We start from the raw sequence: 26,239 nt of genomic DNA on the forward strand, positions 1-26,239 counted from the left end.
ACTAATTCGATAGTGATTATTAAGTGCCTTCCCTGTGGTAGGTGGCCATGTGCTGTTTAGTCGTATATGGGTGGGTTGATTAATTGGGATAATGAACCTGAGGAAAACTTACGCCTACACGTTGTTGCACCGTGTTATGCACTTGCTACTCCGGTTTCGGTGCTGTACAACGTGGGTTGGAGCGTGGACTGAGCGAATAAATTTCCCTACAAGACTTAAATAACCACCCATTGTGTCGCAAATGAAAATGAACATCTGAAAAAGTTCACAACGTGCATTACTTATAGATTAAAAATGAATGCAACAAAGCGAATCCAGGTGATCCTGATACAGAGAGGATTGCTGGTCCATCATCAACACAGGGTAACTGCACCTTCTATACACAGCCCAGACGCCGAATAGGAGCTCTTCCACGTGGCGCTGTCAAAACGAACCATCTAAGAACATTTCGGAGAAAAGCAAGATTTATGTATGTCGGCCTCTTTGTTGTGAATAACACGACGTTTAGGAGTGTATGGATGCTCCTTTAACACCATCTTATACATTCTACTTCTAAATGCCCATCAACGATTTGAACTTTTCGACTGATGTGAACACCTCACAACTCTAGAGTCTTCAACTTTACTCAGATCGTCAGAGGGGCTGTTCCCGACAGTAGGGCTGTTCCTGACAGTAAGCCTGGGTATTCTACCAATGCCAGTTTAGAAGGTACAAAACCTAAGGCAGCCAGATGTTTGGATGCAGCTGGTTTTAAGCCGCACTCAGCAATATTCCAGCTATGTGGCTGTGGCCTGTAAATAATTGAATATGGACCAGACAGTCCGGTGATCAACAGCATGAGCATCGACCTACGTAATGGATATACGATGACATGTGCCAACCAAGTCAGCAAACCTGACTATGCGATCAAGACTTCAAGAAGTGCCCTGATCAAATTGAAAATCAATCTATGACAAAAGATGATGTATATTGTCGTTTGTCAAACGTTGTATGCCCGGTATACGCAATTGTTCTTTGAAACTTTCGGGGCAACAGCCAGTAACTAGATCACTAGACATGACATTCGTTGTTTAACCTCTTCAACAAATATGAAAATTCTGTAAGGTTTGCTCCCTTTTAGCGCAAACATTCTGAATGTCAAAACAGAGCTTTGTGACCCTCAGCAATATACCGGTTGAGGTTGGTGTTTAACGCCGCACTCAACAATATGACAATATACGTCGGTGGTCTGTAAATAATCGACTGTGAAACCACACAATCCAGTGACTGACATTAAGAGCATCGACCACGATGACATATCTCAACCAACAGCGCCCGATGGTGTTTAGTTGCCTCTTCCAACAAGCATGAGTTGCCAGAGACCAGTTCCTATCCGGATCTTTACAGATCGGTGGTTTTGTAATCTTCTTTACCCTCCATAATCAATTTGCGTTGTCTAAGTTAAATTTAATTTAAGTACCTAATTCAATGCATATCTAGCACCCGGGTGGATCATACGTACTTTTACATATTAGATATTTTCATCAGATTCAACTCTGTACATGCTGCAGTTATTTGACCGCAGTACTGAAGGATTCGAAGTCAGGGACAAACCTGCAGTTTCCCGTGGACGTGCAGATATAAATATATTTACTTAACGTTTATAGGAATACTCTTACGTAAAATCAATACGTTATCAGCTTGTCAGGAATAACATTTTGACTGATTGTGCTGAGTTTGTCCTCATGAAAGATTAACGTACCTCTCTGTCACAAGCAAAGCAAATGTTCACGTTTGTTGTCCAGCAGCACCTTTGCAAAGACATAATGTAAAGGCTGCAAACATGCAATAACACTGTTAATGATCTACAACTTGAAATAAAAATAATCACCACAAATAATTTTAAAAGACGGATAGAACCGAACTCTTTCTGAACATACACTCTATTAATATGCTCACCGAATGATGGTTCTGCATGATGATATTTTTTTATATTAACGGACAATGGTAACAATCGTCTCTATGGATCCTGAGAACACAGTTTATAATGTTTGTTTGTTTGTTGTTTTTCGCCGCACTTCAGCTATATGGTGACGAACTGTAAATATTCTGGATCAGACAATCTAGTGATGAACAGCACGAAGATCAGTCTACCCAAATGGGAACCGATGACATGTGTCAACCAAGATAGCGAGCCTGACCCCCGATTCTTGCCACTTACGACACGCATGAGTTGTTAAAGACCCATTCTAACCATGATCTTCAAAGGTGTCTATTATACACCTCGAAGTGATGTAACCATGGAAACAGCTATAACAAGCTCCAAGTAACTCGAAAAAAAGCAAGAACTAACACAATGAATGAATATGACAACTCAGTCCTTACTAAAGACATCTATGGGAAAACATTTGGTGTTGTGCAACCTTGTCTGCCAAGTGACATGGGAAAACCAGTGGGTCGTGAATGCGACATCTATCTAGCTATGTAAAAACTGACCGAGAGCTGGTCTTCCACGGTGGTCAAGTGCTGAATCATCACATTCCGCTGACCTCCTGATTTGTCTGATAACTTGCATATCATGACGTCGATCAAAACTGATGCAATTATCTGGTCACCAATTGACAGAGTCAGCAATTACAACGTCTACACCTAGACTGGGAATTGGATACAACCCACAGATCCTTCATTAGGTTTCCGTAAACGGATGGTATATTTCACCACGTTTGACTGAGATATTTGTAACCTTCCATCATACACACAATTCTTTCTCATGATATACACATGCGTATTCATCAAGCAACATCCACTATAATATCTGATTAGTACCAAAGAGTCCATGCAAGATGTATTTGCGTTGCAGTTACAGTTGTAGCATCTTTTACTCTGATTAAAATAAAACAAAAACAAAACCGAAACAAACAAAAAACACTCAAAAAATAAAATAAAAAACAAACCAAAACAAAAATGCAAACAAAACGAAACATAACAGAAAAAAACCCAAAACAAAAAAAAGCCCCCAAAACAGAAACAAAAAATACTGAAACAGTTTACTTACAGTCAGAGGGGAATGAACAAATACACGGATATCAACAACGCTGAAAAGTACGGTTACCATGAGTACGCTACCAGTCTGACGCACTTCTAAAACAGTTCTCAAATGACGACTGCTGCGACTGTAGGAATGAACTCTGTCCCACAGACGACATCTATCTGTCTGTTTCTAATTCTGGACACCAAGCCTCGATTTCTCAGCATCTAAATCCTTTGCTATTCCTCATGGAGTGCCAGCAGATTTTTAACAGGAGGTTCCAACATATTTTTGAAAAATTGTCAGTGGGGTTCATATGGGGTCTCCCTGTGGGCCATGGTAATTCTCAATTGCTTTCTGCAAATGGGTAAAAACTGCACGAGAAGGTTGACGTGGCGGGCGACCATCAAATGGATGGTTATCAAAATGTGGCACGACGGCGATATCTGGTACTTTCTATAGATTACGTTGACCAGTGAGGTACTGCAGTGAGTTGCAGTGATACAAAACCACAACTCCCACATCACCAGGGGTTAGCACCACCAAGGGTTGAGTTGCATGGATGGTCCCCTGTGATTTTTCTCGTTACGTCGTCTTCATCCACGATAGCTGTCGTCGGTAACATGTAGAAGATCGATGGAACCTACGCGATGTTTTCAGTTTGCGGATGGCTCGAAGCTTGCCCCACGCCCTACGTTCCTAACGTTGAGTTTCTATGAGGATAGGTAAAACTGTTTCGTTCTTTTTTTATTTTTCTGAAACAAAATAATTATTCATGTTTAACATACGCCATGATTCTAGAGAGATCGTTTGCACTGTGGCAATAGTGACTCTGTTGTGTGTCGTAAACGTGTCGTAATCATGAAGGAGTCGACCACGCAATATGGTCAACACTAGAACACTTTATTTGTGTCAGTTATAAACCAGTTCAGCTATCACTAACAATTATAACTCATATCATTTGGGGAATGGCTTAAGATACCAGTAACCTAAGTTACACAAAAATTAGAATCATGGATGTTCATCTACATAATGTTCCTGCTGCTTTGCCCGGAGGTATCCTTTCGTCCATACGTTTAATTTGACTTGTTCTGTAGCGTTGACGTGAGCTAGGGGCGCGGTGGGCGAACTGACTAAAGCGAAAGGCTTGTGATCCAGTGTAGGTGTCGGGATCGAGCCCACTTGTGACCGGGTGTAAAAACCTGCAGTCAACTTTGTGTGTAGATTCTATCCATGTTGTTATAACCCCTAATGTACAGTATACAACCCTGTGCACTTAAGAGAACCCACGAGTCCGTTGGTATATGACAAGCTGGCGGGGACACGAATACCTGCAAACACCTAGTTGCGGGTATGTGTAACTATGTGTCCCATGCCACCCAGCTGTGAATGGGTACCTCGATAGGATGAGACAACCACAAACTGCGTGCGCCAAGAGGCAGAAAGCGTTGTATACTCCCCTGGCTGTTTAATATTTACAACGTCTTGATCATAGAGAAATCCGTGTGTAAAAACCAACTGCTCACATATATTTTACAGGTGTATAACACTGGATGGATAGATAGACTTTTTATTATAGAACATTCATGTTATTTTGAGAGGAACTGGTTTCAAACTATATCCCCTGGTTGTGTTCAAGCGTATAGGGTCGGTGGGGTAGCGAAGCGATCGAAGCGTCGTTTAATCGTCTCGCTGAAGACCCGGGATCAATTCCCCTACATGGTTGCAATGCATGAAACCTATTTGTAGTGTCCTTCTTGGTAATATTGCTTCAATATAGAAATGAAGTAACGTAAATACTCACTCAGATATAAATAAATAAATACCGTTATATCTTGTTATCAGACTTTCAGCATGTCGGAGAAGGTTCAGATAATGTGGCGAACCAAATGAATACAATGCTCAAATATAGATTTAGGCCGAAGATTCTGCACTAAGTACCCTTGGGTCGTGGATATTCTCGGTGTTTCTGTTTTCACGACACAGCAGTAGAGAATGACAGAGCAGCCACTGAACCTATGAATACTTAACACATCAGACCTGGACACAGGGTCTCACAACTACTGCCCTGGGTGATCCTGCTGTTTGCATTCTGGTTTTGTTTGTGTGATGCTTTTGTACGGCGAACCCGTGAAGATTCTAGTTAGAATTGATCTTCAGTAACTTATGCTTATGCAAGAGGAGACTAACGGGATCGAGTGGTCGGGCTTGGTGGCTTGGTTGACACGTCATGGTATCGACAGTGCGTAGATGGATGCTTATGCTGTTGATCACTGGAATGTTTAAATTTACCACTAAAGTAGTCCACTGCATTTTTGCAAAACATTGTCAACGGGAAGGGGTGAAAAGTTCATAATTTACTTAAAAAATAAAACAAAGCACTTATATACATGTTTGAAACAGTTGTGCGTGAAACAGTCACGTATATGTATGTGTATATAACGCAGACAGGAACAATTAGTGGTACTTTCTGGACTCAGTATCCGTGAAGGTCCGGGGTAAAGTAGGACCTTCAGCAACCCATGCTTGCCACAAAAGGCCACTATGCTTGTCGTAAGAGGCGACCAAGAAGGTTGACACATGACATCGGTTCCCAGTTGCGCAACTCGATGCTCATGCTGTTGATCACTGGATTTTCTGGTCCACGCCACCAGAGTAGCTGTCGCAACGGCAGACTTCCACATGAAATCGAAAATATTAGCAACCGAGTGTTGATACTACTGAATTAAAAGGAGGACCGGACACCAAGTAAATTATGCAGGGCGCCAACAAATGATTAGGAGACCACTACAGGCTATGAAATCGTTTTCAAGCTCACTGTATAAAGAAGGAATTTCAAACAGATGGTATCGGGTGACTGAAATGTAACTCAACGTTCGAGTAGCACCCAGTCATGACAAACCGAACCAATTCAGAACATAAAACAATATTATTCAGATATATTTGAAAAGGGCAGCAAATTACAGGAAATTCACTAGCTGTTAAACAGTATAAGCCATCCATCTGGCTGTAGCTTACGATATCTACAAGCAGGTGATTACAAGGATCAGATATCTCAAACAAGCACATGCTTCTATTGTAGTTGAAAAGCGTTTAAAGAACTGTTTTTTACCTGTTTTTGATTGTTTGTTTATGGGCCAAGCAATCCAGTGATGAACAGCATGAGCATTGATCGACGCAATTTGAATTCGATGACATGTGGACGAGGGTGTTCCGACATGGGTTGCTGAAGACCAATAATTCTAGCCCGGATTTTTGAAAACGAAAATCAGTGGTAGCTTTGTGTTCGTGAAAACCGAACTTTGCTTTACAAGCACAAATAGTTTCAACAAATACGTTCTATTAAGAAATGAATCAGTCCTCAAACTATTGAAAATCGCTTGACTTTAGTGTGCGTGCGTTATCGCTATTTGGCAACTGGGATCTGTTAATAAACAGGACTGGTGGGAAGTTAACACTCGTTGTGTTAATTATTTAAGTGTAGTTATTGCAGGATTCACCAAGAAGGAAACAGAGTGACAGATACTCACAAGACAGGTGGTGAAATGTACACCACACACGCAATTGTAGCGCTATTTCGACTTTGAAAATTTCGTGGTCTGTGGGCGTACATAGGGTCAAACATCAGCCCATTGTTTTCACAGCACCGTTGTGCTGGGTGACGTTCCCAGTGCAAATGCACGTGCAGCAGCGATAATGCGTGTTGAGCTTGTGCAAAACCTATGCGCCACATCGAATCATGAATTACGCATGTTTCGCACGAGAAAAAATGACGATGGACGTCCGGTACGGGGAAAGTTTGGTTTGCATGGGCGTGTATCGTGAATACTTATCACGTGCATATAAAACTGAACTTAAACGAGGGGCTTGTTTGAGTTCATGGTAAGGTCATAAAATATTCAAGAAAACGTCGTCAATAATCTGTTTTGTCACATCTGTCAACGTCACAGAGGCCAACTCGAGCGTCAACATGGCAATAATTTACGGTTTGTTTACGTTTAACCATAACAACGACATTTATATATACACTGCACTTGCTTCGTTTCTTGCAATTATTTATACACGTTCTTTCTTTACAAATACAGCGTCGGTTCACGCACTGTCTGTTTTTCTTCATTAGATATCGCGACATTATTTGTAATCTTACGTGGGACAGTGGTCACGTGATTGGTATTCGATAAGTAAGATTAAAAAACACTTAATCGTTTTTGGATGGTCGTATTTTGAATTGGGTTGGCTGGATTGTTTTGATGAACATATGGTGTTTTGAAACTGGAGAGTGGAAAAATACATTTTTCGCTTGAAATGCTTATTGTTTGAAACAAGTCTATCTGATCCTTCTTTACCAGGAAGGACGGTGGGATAGGCGAGTGTTTAAGCGTGGATTCGGCACAGTGTATGAAGTCCATTTTTGGTGTCCCCTGCCGTAATATTGCTGGAATATTGCTGAAGGCACCGTAAAATCATTCGCACACTTAATATTATTCATGACATTATGCTTATATTATTACTTATATTTATACCTATACTTTGTTTTATCGAAGGTAAACGTTGAATAAATATGTCGGCTCGAAACAAAATACCGCCAGACATTTGTTTGGGAAGGAATTTCGTTATGCAATTCAGCTGAACTATCGACAACTGCAGCATGAGTGAGAGAGTTTAATTTTACGCCGCACTCACCAATATGGCGGCGGCCTGTAAATAATCGAGTTTGGACCAGACAATCCAGTGATCAACAGCATGAACATCAATCTGAGCGATTGGGAACGGATGACATTTGTCACTCACGTCACCGAGCCGGACGACCCGATCCCGTTAGTCGTCTCCTACGACAAGCATAGTCGCAAGCATGGGTTGCTGAAGATCTTCTATCCCTGACCTTCAAGGGCCAACTGCAGCATGAGTCAGGCTCAGAATCATGTGATCGATGTGTAGTAACCGAGGCTTGTACCAAGATGGCTAAGGGATAGGGTTGTCACGCTCTCTGACATGTCAAGCGGCTCTGACATGTCATGCTCATGCTGTTGATCACTAGATTGTCTGATCCGAGCTAGACTATTTACAGACCGCTGCCACAGCAGGAATATTGCTGAGTGCGGTATTAACAAACAAACTTTCCGCTCCTTCAAAACTGTAGACGTCAATCTCTATGACAGGTTCCTCAAGCACGTATTTTACATTTACTTGTAACAGACACTGGACAACAGAAAATATGCCACACCCCTTTATCTACAGCTCCGCCAGATCTGCCGCCTTTCTCGCATGTAAAGGGAGAAACAAATCGTTTGCAATATAAGCGCTGCTATGACAAGCCTTTGTCCAGATAATTATGGAATATCGTCTTTCAAGAAAAAGGAAAAAAAGGACACGTTTTAAAAAGAATAGCAAAATATATACAGTGCAGGTTTTCATTATTTGCAGAGTTTGAATACACAACACAGATTGCACTGGAAACAAAATACAACTTAGATGTTGCTGCCACAAAGAAGGACGGAATACAGGTGTCTTTACTCTTTAATATATATCTCATTGATAAATGGTTTCTAATAAAGACGGATGTTAATGCCAAGCTCTTCTCTCCCATGAATGGTGTCACTGATGCTCTGTCTACAACCTTCTTCACATCACGAACAAATGACGGAAGGTATCAAATGAGTTGTCTGCATGTACTGAGTTAAAGTAAGCTGAAATATAAGTACAGTTTCTTTTGTTTGACGGCCAAATTACAGTCGGTCGAGCGGTGAGAAACAAAGAGGTACAAAATGTTGCTTATTAGCAGTAATTAGTCGTTGTACGTGGTCAGACATGAGACCTGTGAACCGACAACTGATCTCACTCTTGCCCTCCTCTGCGGCGATTGTAACTAATAAAGTATTAGTTGGAATGATGTTAACTGTCGAGTTGTGTTGACACTGACGTGATGGTTTCATGGCTGTTGGACATCTAGACATATATTATTTTTTTGAAAATCGTTTTATTTGACATATATTACTCCCATTCATAGTCAGTGTTACTGAAAACCCATCTTCCAAGTATACACTTTGATGATTTTGAAGATAATTCGAATATGGCTAGGATTTTTATAACTGCTCCCCATTGAAACAAGACTCGGGAGTTTAAACGGCGCCTTCCCAAGAAAACTGGACTCCGCGTTCTGCAATATGAAGATCATGTGATTGATCCAGGTCGAGTCGATGGCGCGGGGCGGAGTTGAATTGCAGTTAACCCCAGTAACCTGTCTTAAGAAAGCTTTTCCTGATGCAATTATAATACTATATACGTTGATACGTGTATAATCATCTTCGCACATGGTCGTACATGCCCCTAAATCCCTCCCACGACCAACCATTTCCCTTAATCCCTTGATAATGGATTATAAGGCTGTCCTTTGTGTCGGGAAGAAACTCTCCTGTCGAATCTAATCACAAAATGGGAGCAAATTATAGATGAAAATACTGACCTAATTCTTCTTTTATTGCTTTATTCTGATGTTCGATTTTCACAGGAAATTGATTTCCTCGTGACTGTGACAGTCCTGCTGACGCCTGTGCTGAAAATATATATCCCTAATTGCCATAGGAGATGTGACGTCTAAAGAATATCATGTTTTTTACTTCTTTAAGGCAACATATGGAATGATTTTGTTGGAATTATTTCCCTTGACTCGCCCTTGTGCCGATACGTAAATGTTTCCAGTGTAACTGATATCACGAATGTCAAATATGCACTATCCTATATATCCTTATACAAAGTCAGAAAAGCCATACAGCGCTGTGTGTCCTTGTTTCTAAAGTAACTCGCAAGTTATGCACAAAAACGTGATATCCACCTTTACGTCGGTGATTATTGAAACCAATTTCTGGTGTTCCCGCCGTGACAGTGCTGGAATATTGCTAAATCTGGCGTAAAAACAATTTCACTAACATATAGTGATATATTTTTTGCCTGAAGTAACACTGGGAACAAAACCGGAAATTAACTTTTTTATGCTTATTATTACTTTACCTCAGTGAGATTTCACAGCATGTATCTTTGATATACAATGTCAAAATTCATTCATACTTCAAGTCGCCCATCCCAAACCCTCCGTAGCTTGTGCCAGTATTTATTTAAATACACAGAATTATGCAAGTGCGTCTCCAGTCGCAACACACAGCATCTTAAACCCGCCAAGATACAGTGTAACTTTATTACGTTTACTTCTATATAGGATACATTAAAAACCATGTTTTAAAAGAAAAAGAGAGAGAGAGCTGGCATAACCGAATTAGCCCATGTTCAATCTTAATCACCAAATTTCTAAAACTAGATCCGCTTCTTCCGGATAATGAATTCTGTCGACGATCTCCGTGAACGTTCCCGTGTGCTGTTGTGGTCCTCGTCGCTATTCCGGATTAAGTCCATTCAGCTGTCGGAAAAAAACGCCGCCTGGATATAAGCAAGTTTTGAAAGTGATGAAAACAAGATTTTCTTTCAAACATAATAGGCAAAGGATTCGCGAAAAAGAAAATGATTTATGATAACGCTGGGGTCGTGCTGATTTACGGAGAAGGCTGTGTAATCTTGGCGGTATTTAACAGAGGCTGTGTTTAGGCCAGGTTCGTACACCATTGCCAGCTGATGCCTCTGTTCTTTTCTAGTGAAGATGTATGGTTCAGTGATCCCAAGGGTAATTCACACATAGCGCCCTGAGTTTGTCCTTTGTAATGAGGAAATGGTGTAGCATGTGCTCACAATACAGGTGACGTTGGGGGTATTTGCAGAGCTTTTACGTTGCGAATGTAGAGTCGTATGTGCACTGCCTTTCGTATCAGTAACAAGAGACATGCTAAGAAACCGTAAATAAAACGAATATTTAGCAAAATAAATATCTTGAGGAAATAGTGTCGCATGTGCTGGCTATAGCTGACATTGGGGATGTTTATAGAAGTTTTACATAACAAATGTATGTACACTGCCTTACGTTTCAATGGTGTGAGGCATGTTAACAAACCATAAATAGAACAAATATTTAGCAACGCAAGATATATTTTTTCATTTTTTTAGCGACTGGCATCATCGCGTAGTCAGACTCACCGGTGCATGTCAAGGTATTCCAATGTCGTAGATGGATCCTCATGATATCCTCTACTGGTTTGTCTGTCAACTCTCTAAATCGATTGTTTCTAAACCCAGGAATAATGAGTGCAAAGCTCAACAACGAAAAATACAAACATGATATGTTCAGATCAATTCATGCTTTAAATCGTTTATGCCGCACATTTTGAAAACGGTTTCTGTAACCGAGAACTGGACTCGCTCTGCACTTGACCTAAGTTTTCTGTGATTCTGAGAGCATAAATGCATGTGCAAATACCACGGAAGTTTGAAAACCACACTGCTAGCTGTTGTTCAAAGTTTTTTCTTCCTTAACGTACACCGAATAAAGAACTAAAGGAGATTTTTAAAAAAATATTTGGCTTATTTACGGAAACGCTGAGCAGGGAGACTATATACAAAGGGAGAGGAAACTCATCGAAAAGACCCTGAAAATATACCTGAGATCATATGAACAGTGTATCCAATATGGCGGCAGCTTAGTATAGTATTCAAGATTGAGCCCGGTTTTGCAACCGCTGAATGAATTCACTGAGTGTTGTGACATCTGAAAACCTACATGTAGAAGATAAGTTAACTATTTTGTCTCTTCAGTCTAAGTCAAATAATTGTTATTAGTGTCAATGTTAGGACAGTGGATTTGTTATAAAGATTCAAGTCGGTATGTTATTGCTCGCTGTCTTCCATTCTCGATTCACCGCGAGGATAGACTAAATTGTACCGATAAAAACTTCCTTCACACATTCGTTTAATTTTTAGAAGGGAAACATACCTTTAGTTGAAAGGTATTTGCAAGTAACAGTGATAGTTTTATGATTTAAAAAATTGTTAGGGTGTATTTGAGGTGTGTGAAAAATGTGACATGTCGTTTTTCTGATCTTATCCGCCATTGAAATACTACATTGTGTTGTTTGAGTGTTTCTAGTTATTATTCTAAAACTTCTTTCACAAACACCTTTAATTTTTATGAGCTGAATATACCATCAGGTGGAGGGTGTTTGCAAGTAATAGTGATAGTTTTATGATTTTAGAAAAATGGTTCGGGTGTATGGGATGTGTGTGAAAAATATGACATATCGCTGATCTTATCTGACCCGCCATTGATGCTTGTGACGCTAGTTATAGTATCCTCTTTCTTGTTGATCACATTATTTGACAAAACTGGAAAGGTGTTTACAACGCTTTGTGATAGTTTTAAACTTTCTGTTTTTGAGGAGTGAGTGACAGTGTTAGTTAACATTTTGCCAACGTCCATGCCATTCCCCACATGCAACAAGATATCTGAATTAATTCTTAATGTAAACAAAAATGTCTCAAGATAGATTTTTTGAAAAAGGACAGATGACGTTAACATGTGTTCTAGCAATACTTTTGCGTTCTTTAACATGTTTGGGGAAGGATGGCCGAGATGTATCATTTATTCTTTCATTCAATCATGTATATTCTTTTTCTTCATTTCTTTCATTGTAAAATTCGAACAGATACAATAACCTGGCTGAAGTTTTGTTAAACCAGGGATACTAGAACATCTCTATGTAGTCTCAAATAGGACAAATTGTTTTGGATTACAACTTCTTTATTACGTGAGTGCGACGTTTCGATACAGATTCTTGTACCGTTGTCAAGCAGAAGTGTTATCCACAACGGTACAAGAATCTGCATCGAAACGTCGCACTCACGCAATAGAGAAGTTGTTATAAATAACAGTTTGTCCTATTTGTACACATCAACTTCTAAAATGCCAGTCAAACAAGTTATCTGTGTTGTCTCCCTGGTTAAACACAGCAAGTTGCATTGGAAACGAGCCAATTCACAGTGTGCTTTAGAGCATGACGATGCCCAAAGTAGAATGCAAGCGAGTGACCTATCCCTGTTGTAGATTATCCCTGCTCTGCGCGATCACAATACTGCCCGATATCCTGCCCTTATATCAAACTGTATTTGTATACGTAAGCACAGGTATGCATTCAATATAATATGGCTTGACGAAACATATTTTCAGTGATGCTAGAAGAAGACAGTGACATCACACACATAAAGGAGCAGGGGCAACTCCGATCACGTATACACGTCACACAAAGTCATTGTAACTCAGATCACTTGATGAAAATTTGCTGTGGACAAATGTATTTTCGTGTTTACAATGATTCGCAGTTTTACAAAATCTTAACATGTCATTCGAGATTTATTAGGAATATTTCAGAATGAACACTGGCGATTTACTGAAGAACAAATATATGTGGTCACTAACATCGGCGGTCGTAATATCTGTCTGCCTGACGCCCGAGACGGGTTACTTTCAACATGGACTGCCAGATTCCCAAATTCTCGTTTCTGACGGTAGGGTTAAAACTTACACATGTACTTAAAGATATTCATCATATTTCAGGGTAATAAATCATTCAAATGAATGATGAATTGCAATTGTATATTGAACTACGTCACTTGTTAAACCTAAATTATTTGCGGGCAGGTACATTTTGGTCGCGCTGGCAAGTTTTATACCTAACCAGTCCTGTGGTCTGGCTGAATTTCTTTTGAGTTTCATATGTTGAATTTAAATTTAAATTCTCTGAGTCAATGTTTATATTTACGTTATAAGAAAACGTCACACTTAAAAACGACGTGAATACTTATTTCGTAATGTTTCAAATATGACGATATTTAAGATGCACCTAACTTCTCAATGCCATGAACTTTCCTGAGCCCAAAACAAAAGCAGATGATTTCACAGATTAGATAATGTCCTTCAGAAGCTGTGATTTGTGTGTGTATGCGTGATGAATTTCGAGTTTTATTTGACTTCAACGGGAGGGTTGAAGAGGAGGCCAGCCTGTCATCCTGAGGGTGAAATAGATCTTTTTCCAAGTGTACCATGAACATGTCCCCAGTATCCCACATTGTCGCTGACCACTCGATGGCGCCAGTCGCTATAGAAAAACCCAAACAAATCTTGCTTTGCGAAAGATTTGTTCTATTTACGGTTTCTTAACGTTTCTCGGTCGGGATAGTTTCTAATTGCTTTAGAACCACCTGGTGTTCCCTGCCTGTCTTTCTTTAGGCATTGTTTGTCAGAATATGTACCCAGTGCAGCATATTTATCCCTCTGGAGATTCTGTGTCATGTTCTGAAATGCCAAGCATACAGTTTACTCTTTTGCGCTAACTGTTATTCTTGCAGTTGGTTGTGAATATTGCTTACTGAGCTAATAAAAAGTTAAAATAGGTTGCACCCTTGTTAAACAAATAGAGCTGCCCCGAAGATCACCTTTTCACATTTATGAAACTGAAAAATCGTCACTCATATCTCAGTTGTTAAAGGTTAAGGGTTCCTGATAATTTTCCTTTCACAGTTGCGCCCCTTATGTTATCAGGATACCCCAGTTGTCGGTTCAAGTTCCAGATTCTGCTTGTGATGGTACCTTATTCTCACTGATGGGTATCACCAGAGGGATAATTACCCAACTTTTACGTTCATTTAGTTCCCTCTACCATAAGCTGATGATGTTCCCATATTCAGTACCAGGACGTGTTTTTTTTTATAATTGGTTGTTCAGCATAGCAAATGTATTGTAAGGCATACTTCCGTATGGCCTTTAGTGAGTGAGTTTAGTTTTACCCTGCTTTAGTAATATTCCATCAATATCACGGCATGGGACACCTGAAATGGGCTTCACACATTGTGCCAAATCGAACTTGGGCCATACGCGTGACGAGCGAAGGCCTTAACCACTTGGCTACCTCACCGCCCCATATAGCCTTGTGCATGAACATTCATGAGTTTTGTATACAGTAAACTACAGTGCGTTGTATCCGTCAGTTTGTTACAAGAGCGTTCGTTATTAATGTAGTTTGCTGTGTACACGTACATGGTACTCGAATGTATCGGGGAGCACCACTGCATACTTGTTCACCTTTTGGGGAAGTTACATACAGGCTGGTGAATATACGACCTTGGCTGAGGTGGTTAACAGACAGTCTTGCCAGAATATACTTGTATATTCTTGTGTGGGCATTGTTTCAATGTCTGGTCAATCTAGCTCCATCACTAAGGGAAATCAATTATTCAGGACCGTCTCTATTGGTGGTCAGTCCCCGTCAAAGAGTTTGTTGTCGCCTAATTTTGACCCATGAACCATTCATGAGACCGCAACCCATTAGTCACCTTTATATTGTAATGTTAATCTACGCCGTCTTGCCAAGCCTTCATTGCATGCAATGGGCGGTGGGTAGCCTTGTGGATAAAGCGTTCCCTCGACCTCGGTTCGATTCCTCAAATGGGTACAATTGGTGAAACACATTTCGGATGTCCGAAATATTGCTGGAATATGGCAAAAAGCAGCGGAAACATACACATTGATTCACACTACAGTATGTTCTATAATAGAATAATACAGGTTTCTTTTATAAGGTTATCATTGTACCTGTCGCCAGAGTGGATGGGTTTGATTTTTTCTTCGCTTTGAGCAATATTCTAACAATGTCATAGTGGGAACACCAGAATTGCATCGACACATTTTATCCATGTGGGGAAGCGAACCCGGGTCTTCGGCGTGACTAGCAAGGCTACACCACCGCCCCCAGACTATTTGGAGTGAGTCAGTGAAATGGTTGAAACGCCACTTTCGGACATATTCCACTACTTCGAGGTTTGTGTGAGAGGAAAGCTCAAAGTTACGCAGGACTCAGGACAAATTGGGATTCGAACCCGAGTTTCAAGTGTTCCCAGCTGCTTAATCCTGTAACCTAACTTTTGAGTCTTAGACGAAAGGGCAACCGGTGCCTGTGTCCTTCATAGAAGGCAGGATTATATCAGCTTTACGCATGAACCATCACACGCTCACTCACACACTGTTAGCTGGTTCTGTAGTAGAGCCATAATTTCTGAAGAGAAACAAACAAAAGGTTTTTGGTTGATTGGTTGAAGAAAACTTTTATCCAGAACATTATCTTGTTCTCCAGTCTAGGTTCAGATTGTAATTGTGCCTCTTTGGCTTAAGGTTCACAACAAGGATGTACCACATTAGAGTTAACTTACAAAGTGACTTTGGTGCGTTTTGAAACACTCGCTTGAATTACCAAGACAGTCGATACAAGAGGCATGTTAACGAATAGAACAAAGTAAACCGGGTGTTCACGCATTTGGTTGCGTTTCTTTTGTTGTTCCGTATACCGTTCAGCCTTGGCTCGTTCATACATAAACCCATATCGGCATCAATTCCACCGTTAACATTATTCTCTTTCAGAGTTTTGATGGAAAAGGCTGACTTTGTGTGATTGGTAAGGCAGGACATGAAGGACATGATCATCCTCTAGCAAACACCTTTTGTCATCAGTGATTTTTAATGAACCATTCATATGATATTTTCCCAGTTACGCTGATGGAACCTTTCTGTCTGGATGAGCGAGTGCTGCTGTTCTCGTTGTCCCTTTACACACCGAATTACTTGCTTCCAGCAAACAATCTTTAATTTTGATAAAGAAACGCTACACTCGGTAAAAAGTTTCGTGGTTTATTGTTTGTAGTATGTTACAGTTTCTTGACAGATGACTCGTTGATGATAAAAGCTTACTGTTGGATTGGTCGTCCTTCTGTTTTCAGTTGGTCAACATCGTCCATCTCGCGGGCCTGAGAAATAGTCACGAGCAATTTCCTATACAGATAGATGTGGATATGGGGGTCCATTTCTGAAACAGAGGTTATCAATAACTGACCACTGAATGGGGAAGTGAGTGAACTGACTGTACTTCATAAGAACATGTCTGCTTATTGTGGGAGAAAAATGTGGGAGTCTAGTTTTACCCCGCTCTCGGCAGTATTCCATCAATAATGGCGGGGGACACCAACAATGGGCTTCACACATTGTACCTATGTGGGGAATCGAACCCAGGTCCTCATCGAACGCTACCCCACCAGCCTCCGAAATGAATCAGGACTCAAACGTTTACCACTTTGGTAAACCCCTCGACAACTACGGAAGCATAATCGTGGAAAAGCGTTATTTGAACCTAGTTTCATAGGATTCTTGCGTGCCCAAGGGACGTAACTCAAATATCGAATGTCGAACGCATATCCAATTTCGGCGAAAAAGACATCTCGTCACATGTGCCCAGGGTGGATTGTACATGTTGCTTTTGTTCTGTTGCAGTTAGAACTGATGAACTGTGAGAAAATTCTAACTTTATGACAGCGTGCTACTGTGCCCTAATGGGGTGTACTTATGCTCATGATTATAATCACTAGTTTGTCTGATGTAGGTTAAACACGAAGAAGTAAAGAAAAGTTCTAACACTATGTGAAGACATGCTTTACAAAATACTTACACACTGGGCGGAAGAGGGTATGGTAAGCAGTATCATATGCGTCAGTGCTTCATCATTGCTTCCTCTGCTTCCGTGTCCTGCATGCAACGGGCAAGGGATTCGGCTTGTCTCTGAAACAAGTCAGCATGATACACTTTACTACGTCTTTCACGAACATACTTAGAGCGTACCAACGAATATAGCGAAATGGTCCTGGAATCGTATTGTTCATTTTCAAAGACCATGGTTTTAACGAAATATACTGAACAGCAAAAGAAACGCAGTCTGTGTTTTTTCAATTTTTTAAATAGACGACATTAAAATGAAAGCTTACTTTAACGAGATTTCATGTTTCGAAACTTGCGTTTCTATGCTGTTCAGCATTCAAATTGTTGTCACTTTGTGTTCGTTAACACGGTAGTTTTCTGAACCAATGAGCGGTCTAACGTGAGCAGAGTTACGTTGCTAGGACCACGAGCCCAGTGCACAACATGGTCCATATACAAAGGTACATTATAGACTACTTATACAAGTACATCAAGGTGGAGATTTGAGGCATGGGGGACATAACAGTTTATATCTAGTGATGCATAATTCTACGAGGTACTTATATAAGTATATCAAGGAATGGAGGATGTAACTGCCCACATTAATTTACAAGGTACTTATACAAGAGCTTAAGAGTGGAGTTTTGAAGCATGGAAACTATAACAGTCCATATACAGTGTTGAATAGTTTCCGAGGAAACCAATGATTCGCGCCGATGATGATATGGGTATACTTAATCCTTATACCGTTGTCAAGCAAGAGTGCCTTCACGTTAAGCTACCACTTTAAAATGACAATTAAACAGTTTCACTTAACTTGCGTGCAATAGGTTCAGTGATCTATGTTTAAACATTTTAAACATCTAAAATATTACTGCGTAAATTCAGATGCATTACGTACAAGTAACTTCTCTGTCTTTGCAATATCACAAGTTATAGGGAGCTGCTCCTTTTTTTATGACATAATAATATTGGTTTATGATGAAATCAGTGTGATATAGTACGCCTTAAGTAAAACCTTACTATGTGTTTGAATTTAAATACTCTACAATTGACAGCCACGAAAATTAGTAATTGGTCACGGTCTTGTTGTTAGAAGCACAAGAAAAATAATTGCTTTCAAAGAATCACCATCCATTTAAATAACAGCACTTTCATCTTTAAACTGTGATAAATCCCACCTGTACTTATTTTATATCAAATTAATTTATTTATTGACTCATGATGCAACAAACAAGGTGAGTAATTACCCAATGAAACTGCGGATGATCGCATATGGTCTGATCGATATCATACTTTGAAATAATACACAAGGAAAAGACTTGCTCGGAAGCTTCAACACTGTGTACATTAGGGAACACGCCGTGCGTTTTTCTCATAACACGTCGGTTCCTTTATGTGATTAATCAATTAATTCTTCTTACAAACTTTATAATGAAGTCAGTTATTTGTATTTTTCAATTTCGTTTGAAGATAATTCGCCTTAAATTTCAAAAACAACATCAATGCTGAACGCAAAAATCATACAATTTAATCCTTTTAATGTCAATATTTCCACGTCTTTCTTTAATTTTTTGATTGGTCAAGGAAGACCTCCTTCAGCACTAATGAGATCCCATGTCGACGCTGTTCTCGTGCTGTTGGTACCAGAAATAACGGCATTTATTTCTAACCATTCCATCGGCCCGCGTGGATTCAACTTGAAACGATCTCTGTTGACATATCGTTATTCTTTGTGTAAGATAAATCTTAATTTGGACCACATAACAGAAACGAGGAGTCGCTTCTGTATAAAGATGCAGTCGTTTAAGTCATGGGTGTGCTCTGTCATGTTAGCAATCGTTTCTGAATTAATTCCAGGTTTTTCGACTATGGAGAGTTAGACGTTTGGGCATCTTAACGATATATTGACATTGGTGCTTTTTTCTCAGCTTAAGAAGTATTTATAAAAGAGATTTCATTGTTGTTCATTACACGTACAAAAAAGGTTTTAGGTCGTTAGCGTGGGTGAATGAGCTTTCATGTTTAGGGGAACTCCTTTAATATGATCAGAACGGTCTCTTTGAAAGGTGTCCGGACTAACCAGGGAATTTAATTAAATTAAATTGTCATAGATGTATTTATAAATTCGTGTCTTTGTCACAAAAGAGGTTCAAAGAAAAAGAAAGTAAAATTAAACAAAATTACACAGACGAATCACTGAAAGTTGGCAGACGGGTTTAATTAAATGAACGGCATCAAAAGTGGTGAGTGAACTGAAAACTGATTTAGTTTTCGTCAAACTCCGCATGCGCCAACCTTGGACAACATTGTTTGGAATATTAAAACCTTGTCACTCTGGAAACCCTCCGTGTGCACACTTAAAAGTCTTCATGTCTCATTGACATTAGACAACGATCGTCTATGTTTACCCAGGTTTAAAGGGTTTCATTATATACAACAAAATTAACAACGGACCATCTCAATCTCTGCCAAAATGATAATACGAATAACAACAATATAGAATTGCACGTCATTTCAAATATATAAAATAGGCGCACTTAATACTCATCTCCCTCGGGAGAATACATTCATGCCTACTGCATTGCTGTTGCAATGAAACCTGACTGGAGATAGAGTTGCAGCCACTTGTGCATCTGAGCTGAGTGAGTGAGGATGGTTTTACGCCGCATTTCCAACATTCCAGGAATATCAGGTAACGAGGGGAACGGGATTCAGGCATTACGGTGGTGATTCCAGTCAGGACCTTTAGAGACTAGGCAAACCCATCGGTCCGTCGATATATGAAAGTAGTCTCATATCTCTTCAACATAAACGAACTGAAACGCCCACCGAGCGCCTCATTTGAGATCATTCGGGGTAATGACTTGCACCTGTGACCAACTAACCAAAGGGCCACAGTAAGTCTTGGTGACTTGGGGTTCGAATCCCAAGTAGGACCTAGGTGTCTTTGGGTCTTAGATGGTGTTCTCACAAAAGCCCATGCATGTTGTGAGGTCTGACAACGACGGGAATTGTGAGGTCAGGCTACGGATAAATGTGTTATGTTATGGCGCGGATTTCTATCACTGGTTTGCATGGCTCAATACTCAGTAGCTCACAGACCAAACTGAATACACTAGACACATTATATATATTATTGATTGAGCTACTAACAACACTACACGCGTCCGGCAACTCTTGAAGATCATTGCTAGAATTGGTCTTCAGCAACCCATACAGCTGATGACTGGATTGTTTGATCCAGACTCGATTATTTACAGAACGCCGCCATGTAGCTGTAATATTAACACAAACTATCCAACCAAAGTGTCAGACATCACTCAGAAAGAGTGAGTGAGTGAGTGAGTGAGTGAGTGAGTGAATATAACTCCCTTTTGATCAGTATTAGAAGTTATGACATGTCGCCTCAGCTTGAAGTTCACCTCTTTGTTGTACGTATGTGTTTGTTCTTTTGTTCAACGCAGCTCTCAAATTCAGCAATATGACGGGGATGGTTAATGATCGAATCTGGACCCGGCAGTCTCATGATCGGGTGGTCAGTTTGACATAACATATGTCTTCGTATCCCAAGTGATGGATCCCTGGATTGTATGGTTCAGCCTTGATTACGGACCGTCGTCATATAGCTGGAATATTCTTGAGGACTGCGTTGAGCAACAAACAAACTTGACATGCCCCTGACAGTCATATCACTCACCCGTATCACCTTGACGACATCATATAAGATCCTCAGCTCCGACTTTCCCCAACACTCATGGTCGAGTCCGAGGACAGAGGATCGCTTGCCTGTTCCCCAGTTGGGGGAGAAGGAGATCTGCCCAAATGTGTGACCAAGTAAACACACCACTGTCAAGGCAAGTGCCAAACTGCGTACTGAGGGCATTTCTGAAATTATAAGGAACTGATAAAACAGATGCAACTTTAGCCTTCACAGGTACACCGCATTTGCATCCACACTCGTGCGCACACGCACTTACTCACGCAAGCACGCACGCACGCATAGACAAACACTCAAAGCTAATAAAATTTATGTCTCTGTTTATAACCATGAAAATCTTCTGTACAAATGTCAGTTGCTCCTCCTCCTCCCCTCTCCTCCTCCTCCTCCTCATCATCATCATCACCATCATTACTAGTACCATCATTATCATCGTCATCGCTGCCAACAACATCACCAACGATTTCATCACTTCCGCTTAACTTGCCCCACCATGCCTACACATATCCATTGCACTGTATTTGCTAAGTTGTTTGTCTGGGGCAGTGGGATAGCTTCTTGTTAAAGCGTTCGCTCGTCACGCAGAAGACCCAGGTTCGATTCCCCGCTTGGGTACAATGTGTGAAGCACATTTCTGGTGTCCGTCGTGGCATTGCTGGAATATTGCAAACGGCGGCGTAAAACCATACTCACTCACTACTGTTTGTCCTTCCCCATACTGGTCTTCGCTCCTACCACTACCGTCATGATAATCGTTACCATTACCGGAAATATTTGATCGATTTTTTAGCGAAAGCTGCCGAGACTGATCCATATTTCTGCTCACACCGCAAATGGTGAGGTGAATCGTAAAATGGTGAAACGTCGCGTCTAAGATTATTTTACATTTAAACACTGATGTGTTGACTTTGTGGGGACCTACGTATACATACTTCGAACTAACCGATGTTCGACACAGCCGCAAAATGATTACACATGCTCAAGTTCGACTCAACCAGTCTTTCACTGTATATAACAACTTACATGATAAAATAATAATACTATGCCTTCGTTTTAAATCTGTCTGAGCAATGATATTTTAAACCCTTGGTATGAAGTCGCCAACGGAATCGTATAACGGATCTTCCATGTTTTAAGCAGGAGCTCTCTAAACTACTAAGCGGTGTGGTCAGTATGGCGATCCCACGAGATATCAGCCGACGACGTACAACGCCCGTCATGTGATTGAGTGAGTTTAGTTTTTCGCCGCTTTTAGCTATATCACGGCGGGAGACACCAGAAATGGGCTTCACACCCGTCATCAGAATTCCTGAGAAATAAAATGACTGATCGAAACATGACGCAATTTGCGTCCGTCTAATTGGAAGACCTGAACGCTCGTTATTCATGATATTCAAAGATATATGGCTTGAAGCCAAAGTTGAGATTAACAGCTGTTTTCAGCCACATCACAATTGCATGACCTGTAAGTCAACACAGTAAGGAACACATTGCTCAAACAATATTTATACCGGTATTAAAGAGAAATTCTTTGACTCGAATCCTTTATCAATGTTCTGCAAACTATCTACATTAAATAATTAAGAATTCCCGAAAAAAACTTAAGTGAAGGCAGGATGCAGAGAAACTTTTGTTGTTGGTTACTTACATACATGTCTTTGCCCTTTGTCCCCAACGCTCCAAAATATAATTATGAAAAAAAATAACATCCTTAAAAACATTTTATTAAGCGGCAGGACAACGTGATAACTTTTTACAGCCTGAAAAAAATACATCTTAGATGTTTACAGAAACAATTAAATCTTAGATGTTTACAGGAACAATTAAATGTGTTCCTATGTTATCATAACCTTATATTTGTGATCTTGATGTTCAATATTCAGTGGGTGAGTTTTGTTTTACGCCGCTTTCGTTTAGGCAATATTCCAGCAATATCACGGCGCGGGACACAAGAAACGGGCCTCACACATTGTGTCCATGTAGGGAATCGAAACCAGATCTTCGGCGCGACGATCTAACGCTTTTACCACTAGGCTACCCCACCGTTCCCTTTGATATTCCAAGACTGATGCCAAGTGTAATAGAATAGCGGTGTTTGATGTGAAAGAAGGCATCCTAGTGGACATGATGGTACTTTGCACTTAAACCATCCAATCAACAATCTGCAGTGGAATGTATGACGTCAGTGTTGACAGGACCAACTTGTAAACTTTGTGAAGTATTTCCAAACAAGACTATCTGACATTTTCCTGCTGCATTATAGTTCATATTGAAATCTAGTCCTTTTCAAAACTGAAATGTTTATGTCTTGAAATAGAATCCACGATGTTGAAATTACGATATGTTTTCTCTGTAACTGACAACCGTGATATATTTCAAAAGGTCGTTTATAGCGTCTATTTCACAAACAAGGAAGCTGGTAATATAGTCTTTTTGAACAGATGTAAATATCAGTTTACTATAATTTCTTGTGCACAGTGGTATTCTTCCTAAGCTATTCGCGTCTTAATCATTTCCGGATCATATGACATAACGAATGCTGGAAGTGATAGTGATGTGGAGGACCTTTGTGAAAGGTCAACACGTTTACCTAAGTTCCATCATTTGAAGGAATCATCATTTATACTATGAATAGAAACAGATTGTCGATTGGTCATTCGGCTGACGCAATGTAAGTATCATTGTACTTCAAATACGATATGTAACAGAAGATTTCTGTTATCACACATTCTTGATTTCAGTATATTTTTATGCATATGTAGTCTTAAATGCGTGCTCTAGGAGTCACTTTGATATTGTGTGAACCTGGCTTTGTGATTTATATGCAAACGTTCCATATTCTGTGAACATGACGTAACGCGAGCTTATTACATACTTCGTTTTAAATGAATGGGCTTTTCAGTTATATCCCGGCTTATATCAGCACTGTATGATGGAAATGAACGATGTCGTATTTGTCTGAGAGGTTTACGATCTTAATGCTAACGAACCGACGTTACACCCAAGGGACTTCACAGCGTGACCAAAGTTTAAGTCTGCGCTTGTACAGTATTTAGGTATGAGTGAGTGAGTGAGTTTAGTTTTACGCCGCTTTTAGCAATATTCCAGCAATATCACGGCGGGGGACACCAGAAAATGGGCTTCACATATTGTACCCATGTAGGGAATCGAACCCGGGTCTTCGGCGTGACGAGCGAATGCTTTAACCACTAGGCTACCCCACCGCCCCGTATTTAGTTATGCCGTAGGATACCAGCTGGGTTTGGGGGAAAGCGTTTAAGTTTTTGAATTATTTTATCACTAATATTTATACTCATTTTAGCAGGTTTGGGTGTCAAATTTTCTCAACGTGGTTTGTACAATTAGTGTAGAATGCTTGTTTATCGAATGTCATTCAATAGAATAGTATCATTTCGCGCGGTATCGTTCCAAGTTATTTCATAACACAATATTGTATTGTATCATTCTCTGATATCGTATCCCGTCCTTTCCCCGTGTAAGCTGTTGCGTTAAACTTCTCATTCACTCACTCACTCACTCAGTATCGCTTGATTAGTTTACATAAACATTTACAAACAATTTGGAAACATAACTAGGACTTTGCATGGCTTGATTCAACGATATATGGCCTCAAGGTGTTGATGGGTACATACAAAAGCAACAAACATATCTTCTCTAAATTTATCGTACAGTTTTTAATTACACTAGCTAGTCGTAAACAGGTAAACCAGTCAGATTCTTTAACAAACTACTACTACTACTACTACTACTACTACTACTACTACTACTACTACTACTACTACTACTACTACTCCTGCTGCTGCTGCTACTAAATCAATATTCAAAACTAATTCAAAGCCAACAGGTTAGCCTGGCGAACCACAACACGGTCTATAAAAGACGAAATAAATCACTCTCTCGATCGTATAAACGGCAACACTTAACACCAAACAATTTGATTTGCAAGTGTTATTAACCGTCACTTGAAGCATCTTCTTCAATTACCTCCCAAAGCATCTGAACAAACCCACTCCATCAATATTTAAATCGGACGGAAATCAGCACCTAATCTAAATAATTCAACAACTTAAAAGTTCTTCACTCTTCGCCGAACAAGTTAGTTATGAGCGAAGTAAATTAGTCAAACTAAAAACTAGGTAATGATCAAATATACAAACATTTTGCATACATAATGTCGACAAGGCGGAAGAATGGTGGAAGAAATTAGAGTCTCACCTGTATGAAAACAACGTCCGATGTGACACCTGCCTGTTTGGAACTGTCACTGGAAGTGATCGTAGGTCTCCACTGTCTAACTTTTATACCAGCTGTGCAAAACCCCTGAATAAATAATGCAAACTGGGAGGGTAGTTAAGGGCTGTAGAATCGCGTGAGGGAACCGACCACTATTGAAACCTTCATTAAGAACTTCCTTACTTGGAATGGAACTATTTTCCCCTATAAACACGTGACCCGGATTCTAAACTAAGTTTTTGGGAGTGCACCGTCCAATCGAAGGGGGCGTGTTGCTTTCCTGGGAATATGGCATGTCAATGATTGAAATTAATTTAAAAGTGATGGTTCCATCCTGTCAACGGTCTCATATGAAACGCTGTCATAAAATCAATATGCGAACATGTAATGGCAAATTGCCCCTGATATATACTGAATATGTCTTCAACGTCACTGAGGCATGTTTGTGGAGTTTGTATCATCACTAACACACACACACACACACACACACACACACACACACACACACACACACACACACACACACACATATATATATATATACACACACACATATATATCAGACGTTACATGGTACAGTTGGTTCAGGACGTTCTAATTAACCATTGTTAAAATCTTCAGTGAGACCATCTATGGGTGATGTCACACAGCTCACAAAATTCGCGGATAGTTCCTGAATCAGTCAAGACCATAAACGTATAAATTATGCGGAAACCTAATGGATACATTGATAGCAGGTGGTACCTTCTCCGAAGAGATCCTTGGAGCCTAATTAACAGATCCTCAAACCAATGGGCTTAATTTCTCA

The 26,239-nt window shown here is 40.1% G+C and overlaps 1 protein-coding gene across 1 annotated transcript; it reads right to left on the bottom strand.

Annotated features, from left to right (window-relative positions):
- Positions 1–16,707: 16,707 nt before the first annotated feature.
- On the bottom strand, positions 16,708–25,453 carry LOC137265972 (hypertrehalosaemic prohormone-like). The gene is made up of 4 exons (XM_067801461.1): positions 25,414–25,453; positions 21,157–21,344; positions 17,431–17,540; positions 16,708–16,794 (listed from the first exon to the last, which is right to left on the bottom strand). Exons 2-3 carry the CDS (start codon positions 21,340–21,342, stop codon positions 17,472–17,474), a joined length of 255 nt encoding a protein of 84 aa, XP_067657562.1. The 5' UTR covers positions 21,343–21,344; positions 25,414–25,453; the 3' UTR covers positions 16,708–16,794; positions 17,431–17,471.
- Positions 25,454–26,239: the final 786 nt, after the last annotated feature.

Source organism: Haliotis asinina, chromosome 15 (assembly GCF_037392515.1).
Source record: "Haliotis asinina isolate JCU_RB_2024 chromosome 15, JCU_Hal_asi_v2, whole genome shotgun sequence".
Classification (NCBI taxonomy): domain Eukaryota; kingdom Metazoa; phylum Mollusca; class Gastropoda; order Lepetellida; family Haliotidae; genus Haliotis; species Haliotis asinina.

Coding starts and splice junctions, on each gene's coding strand:
- LOC137265972 (XM_067801461.1), bottom strand. CDS start 21,342: ATGCCCTCAGTACGCAGTTTGGCACTTGCCTTGACAGTGGTGTGTTTA. Junction 17,541..21,156: donor ATGTCGTCAAGGTGATACGG/GTGAGTGATATG, acceptor GACTTGTTTCAG/AGACAAGCCGAATCCCTTGC.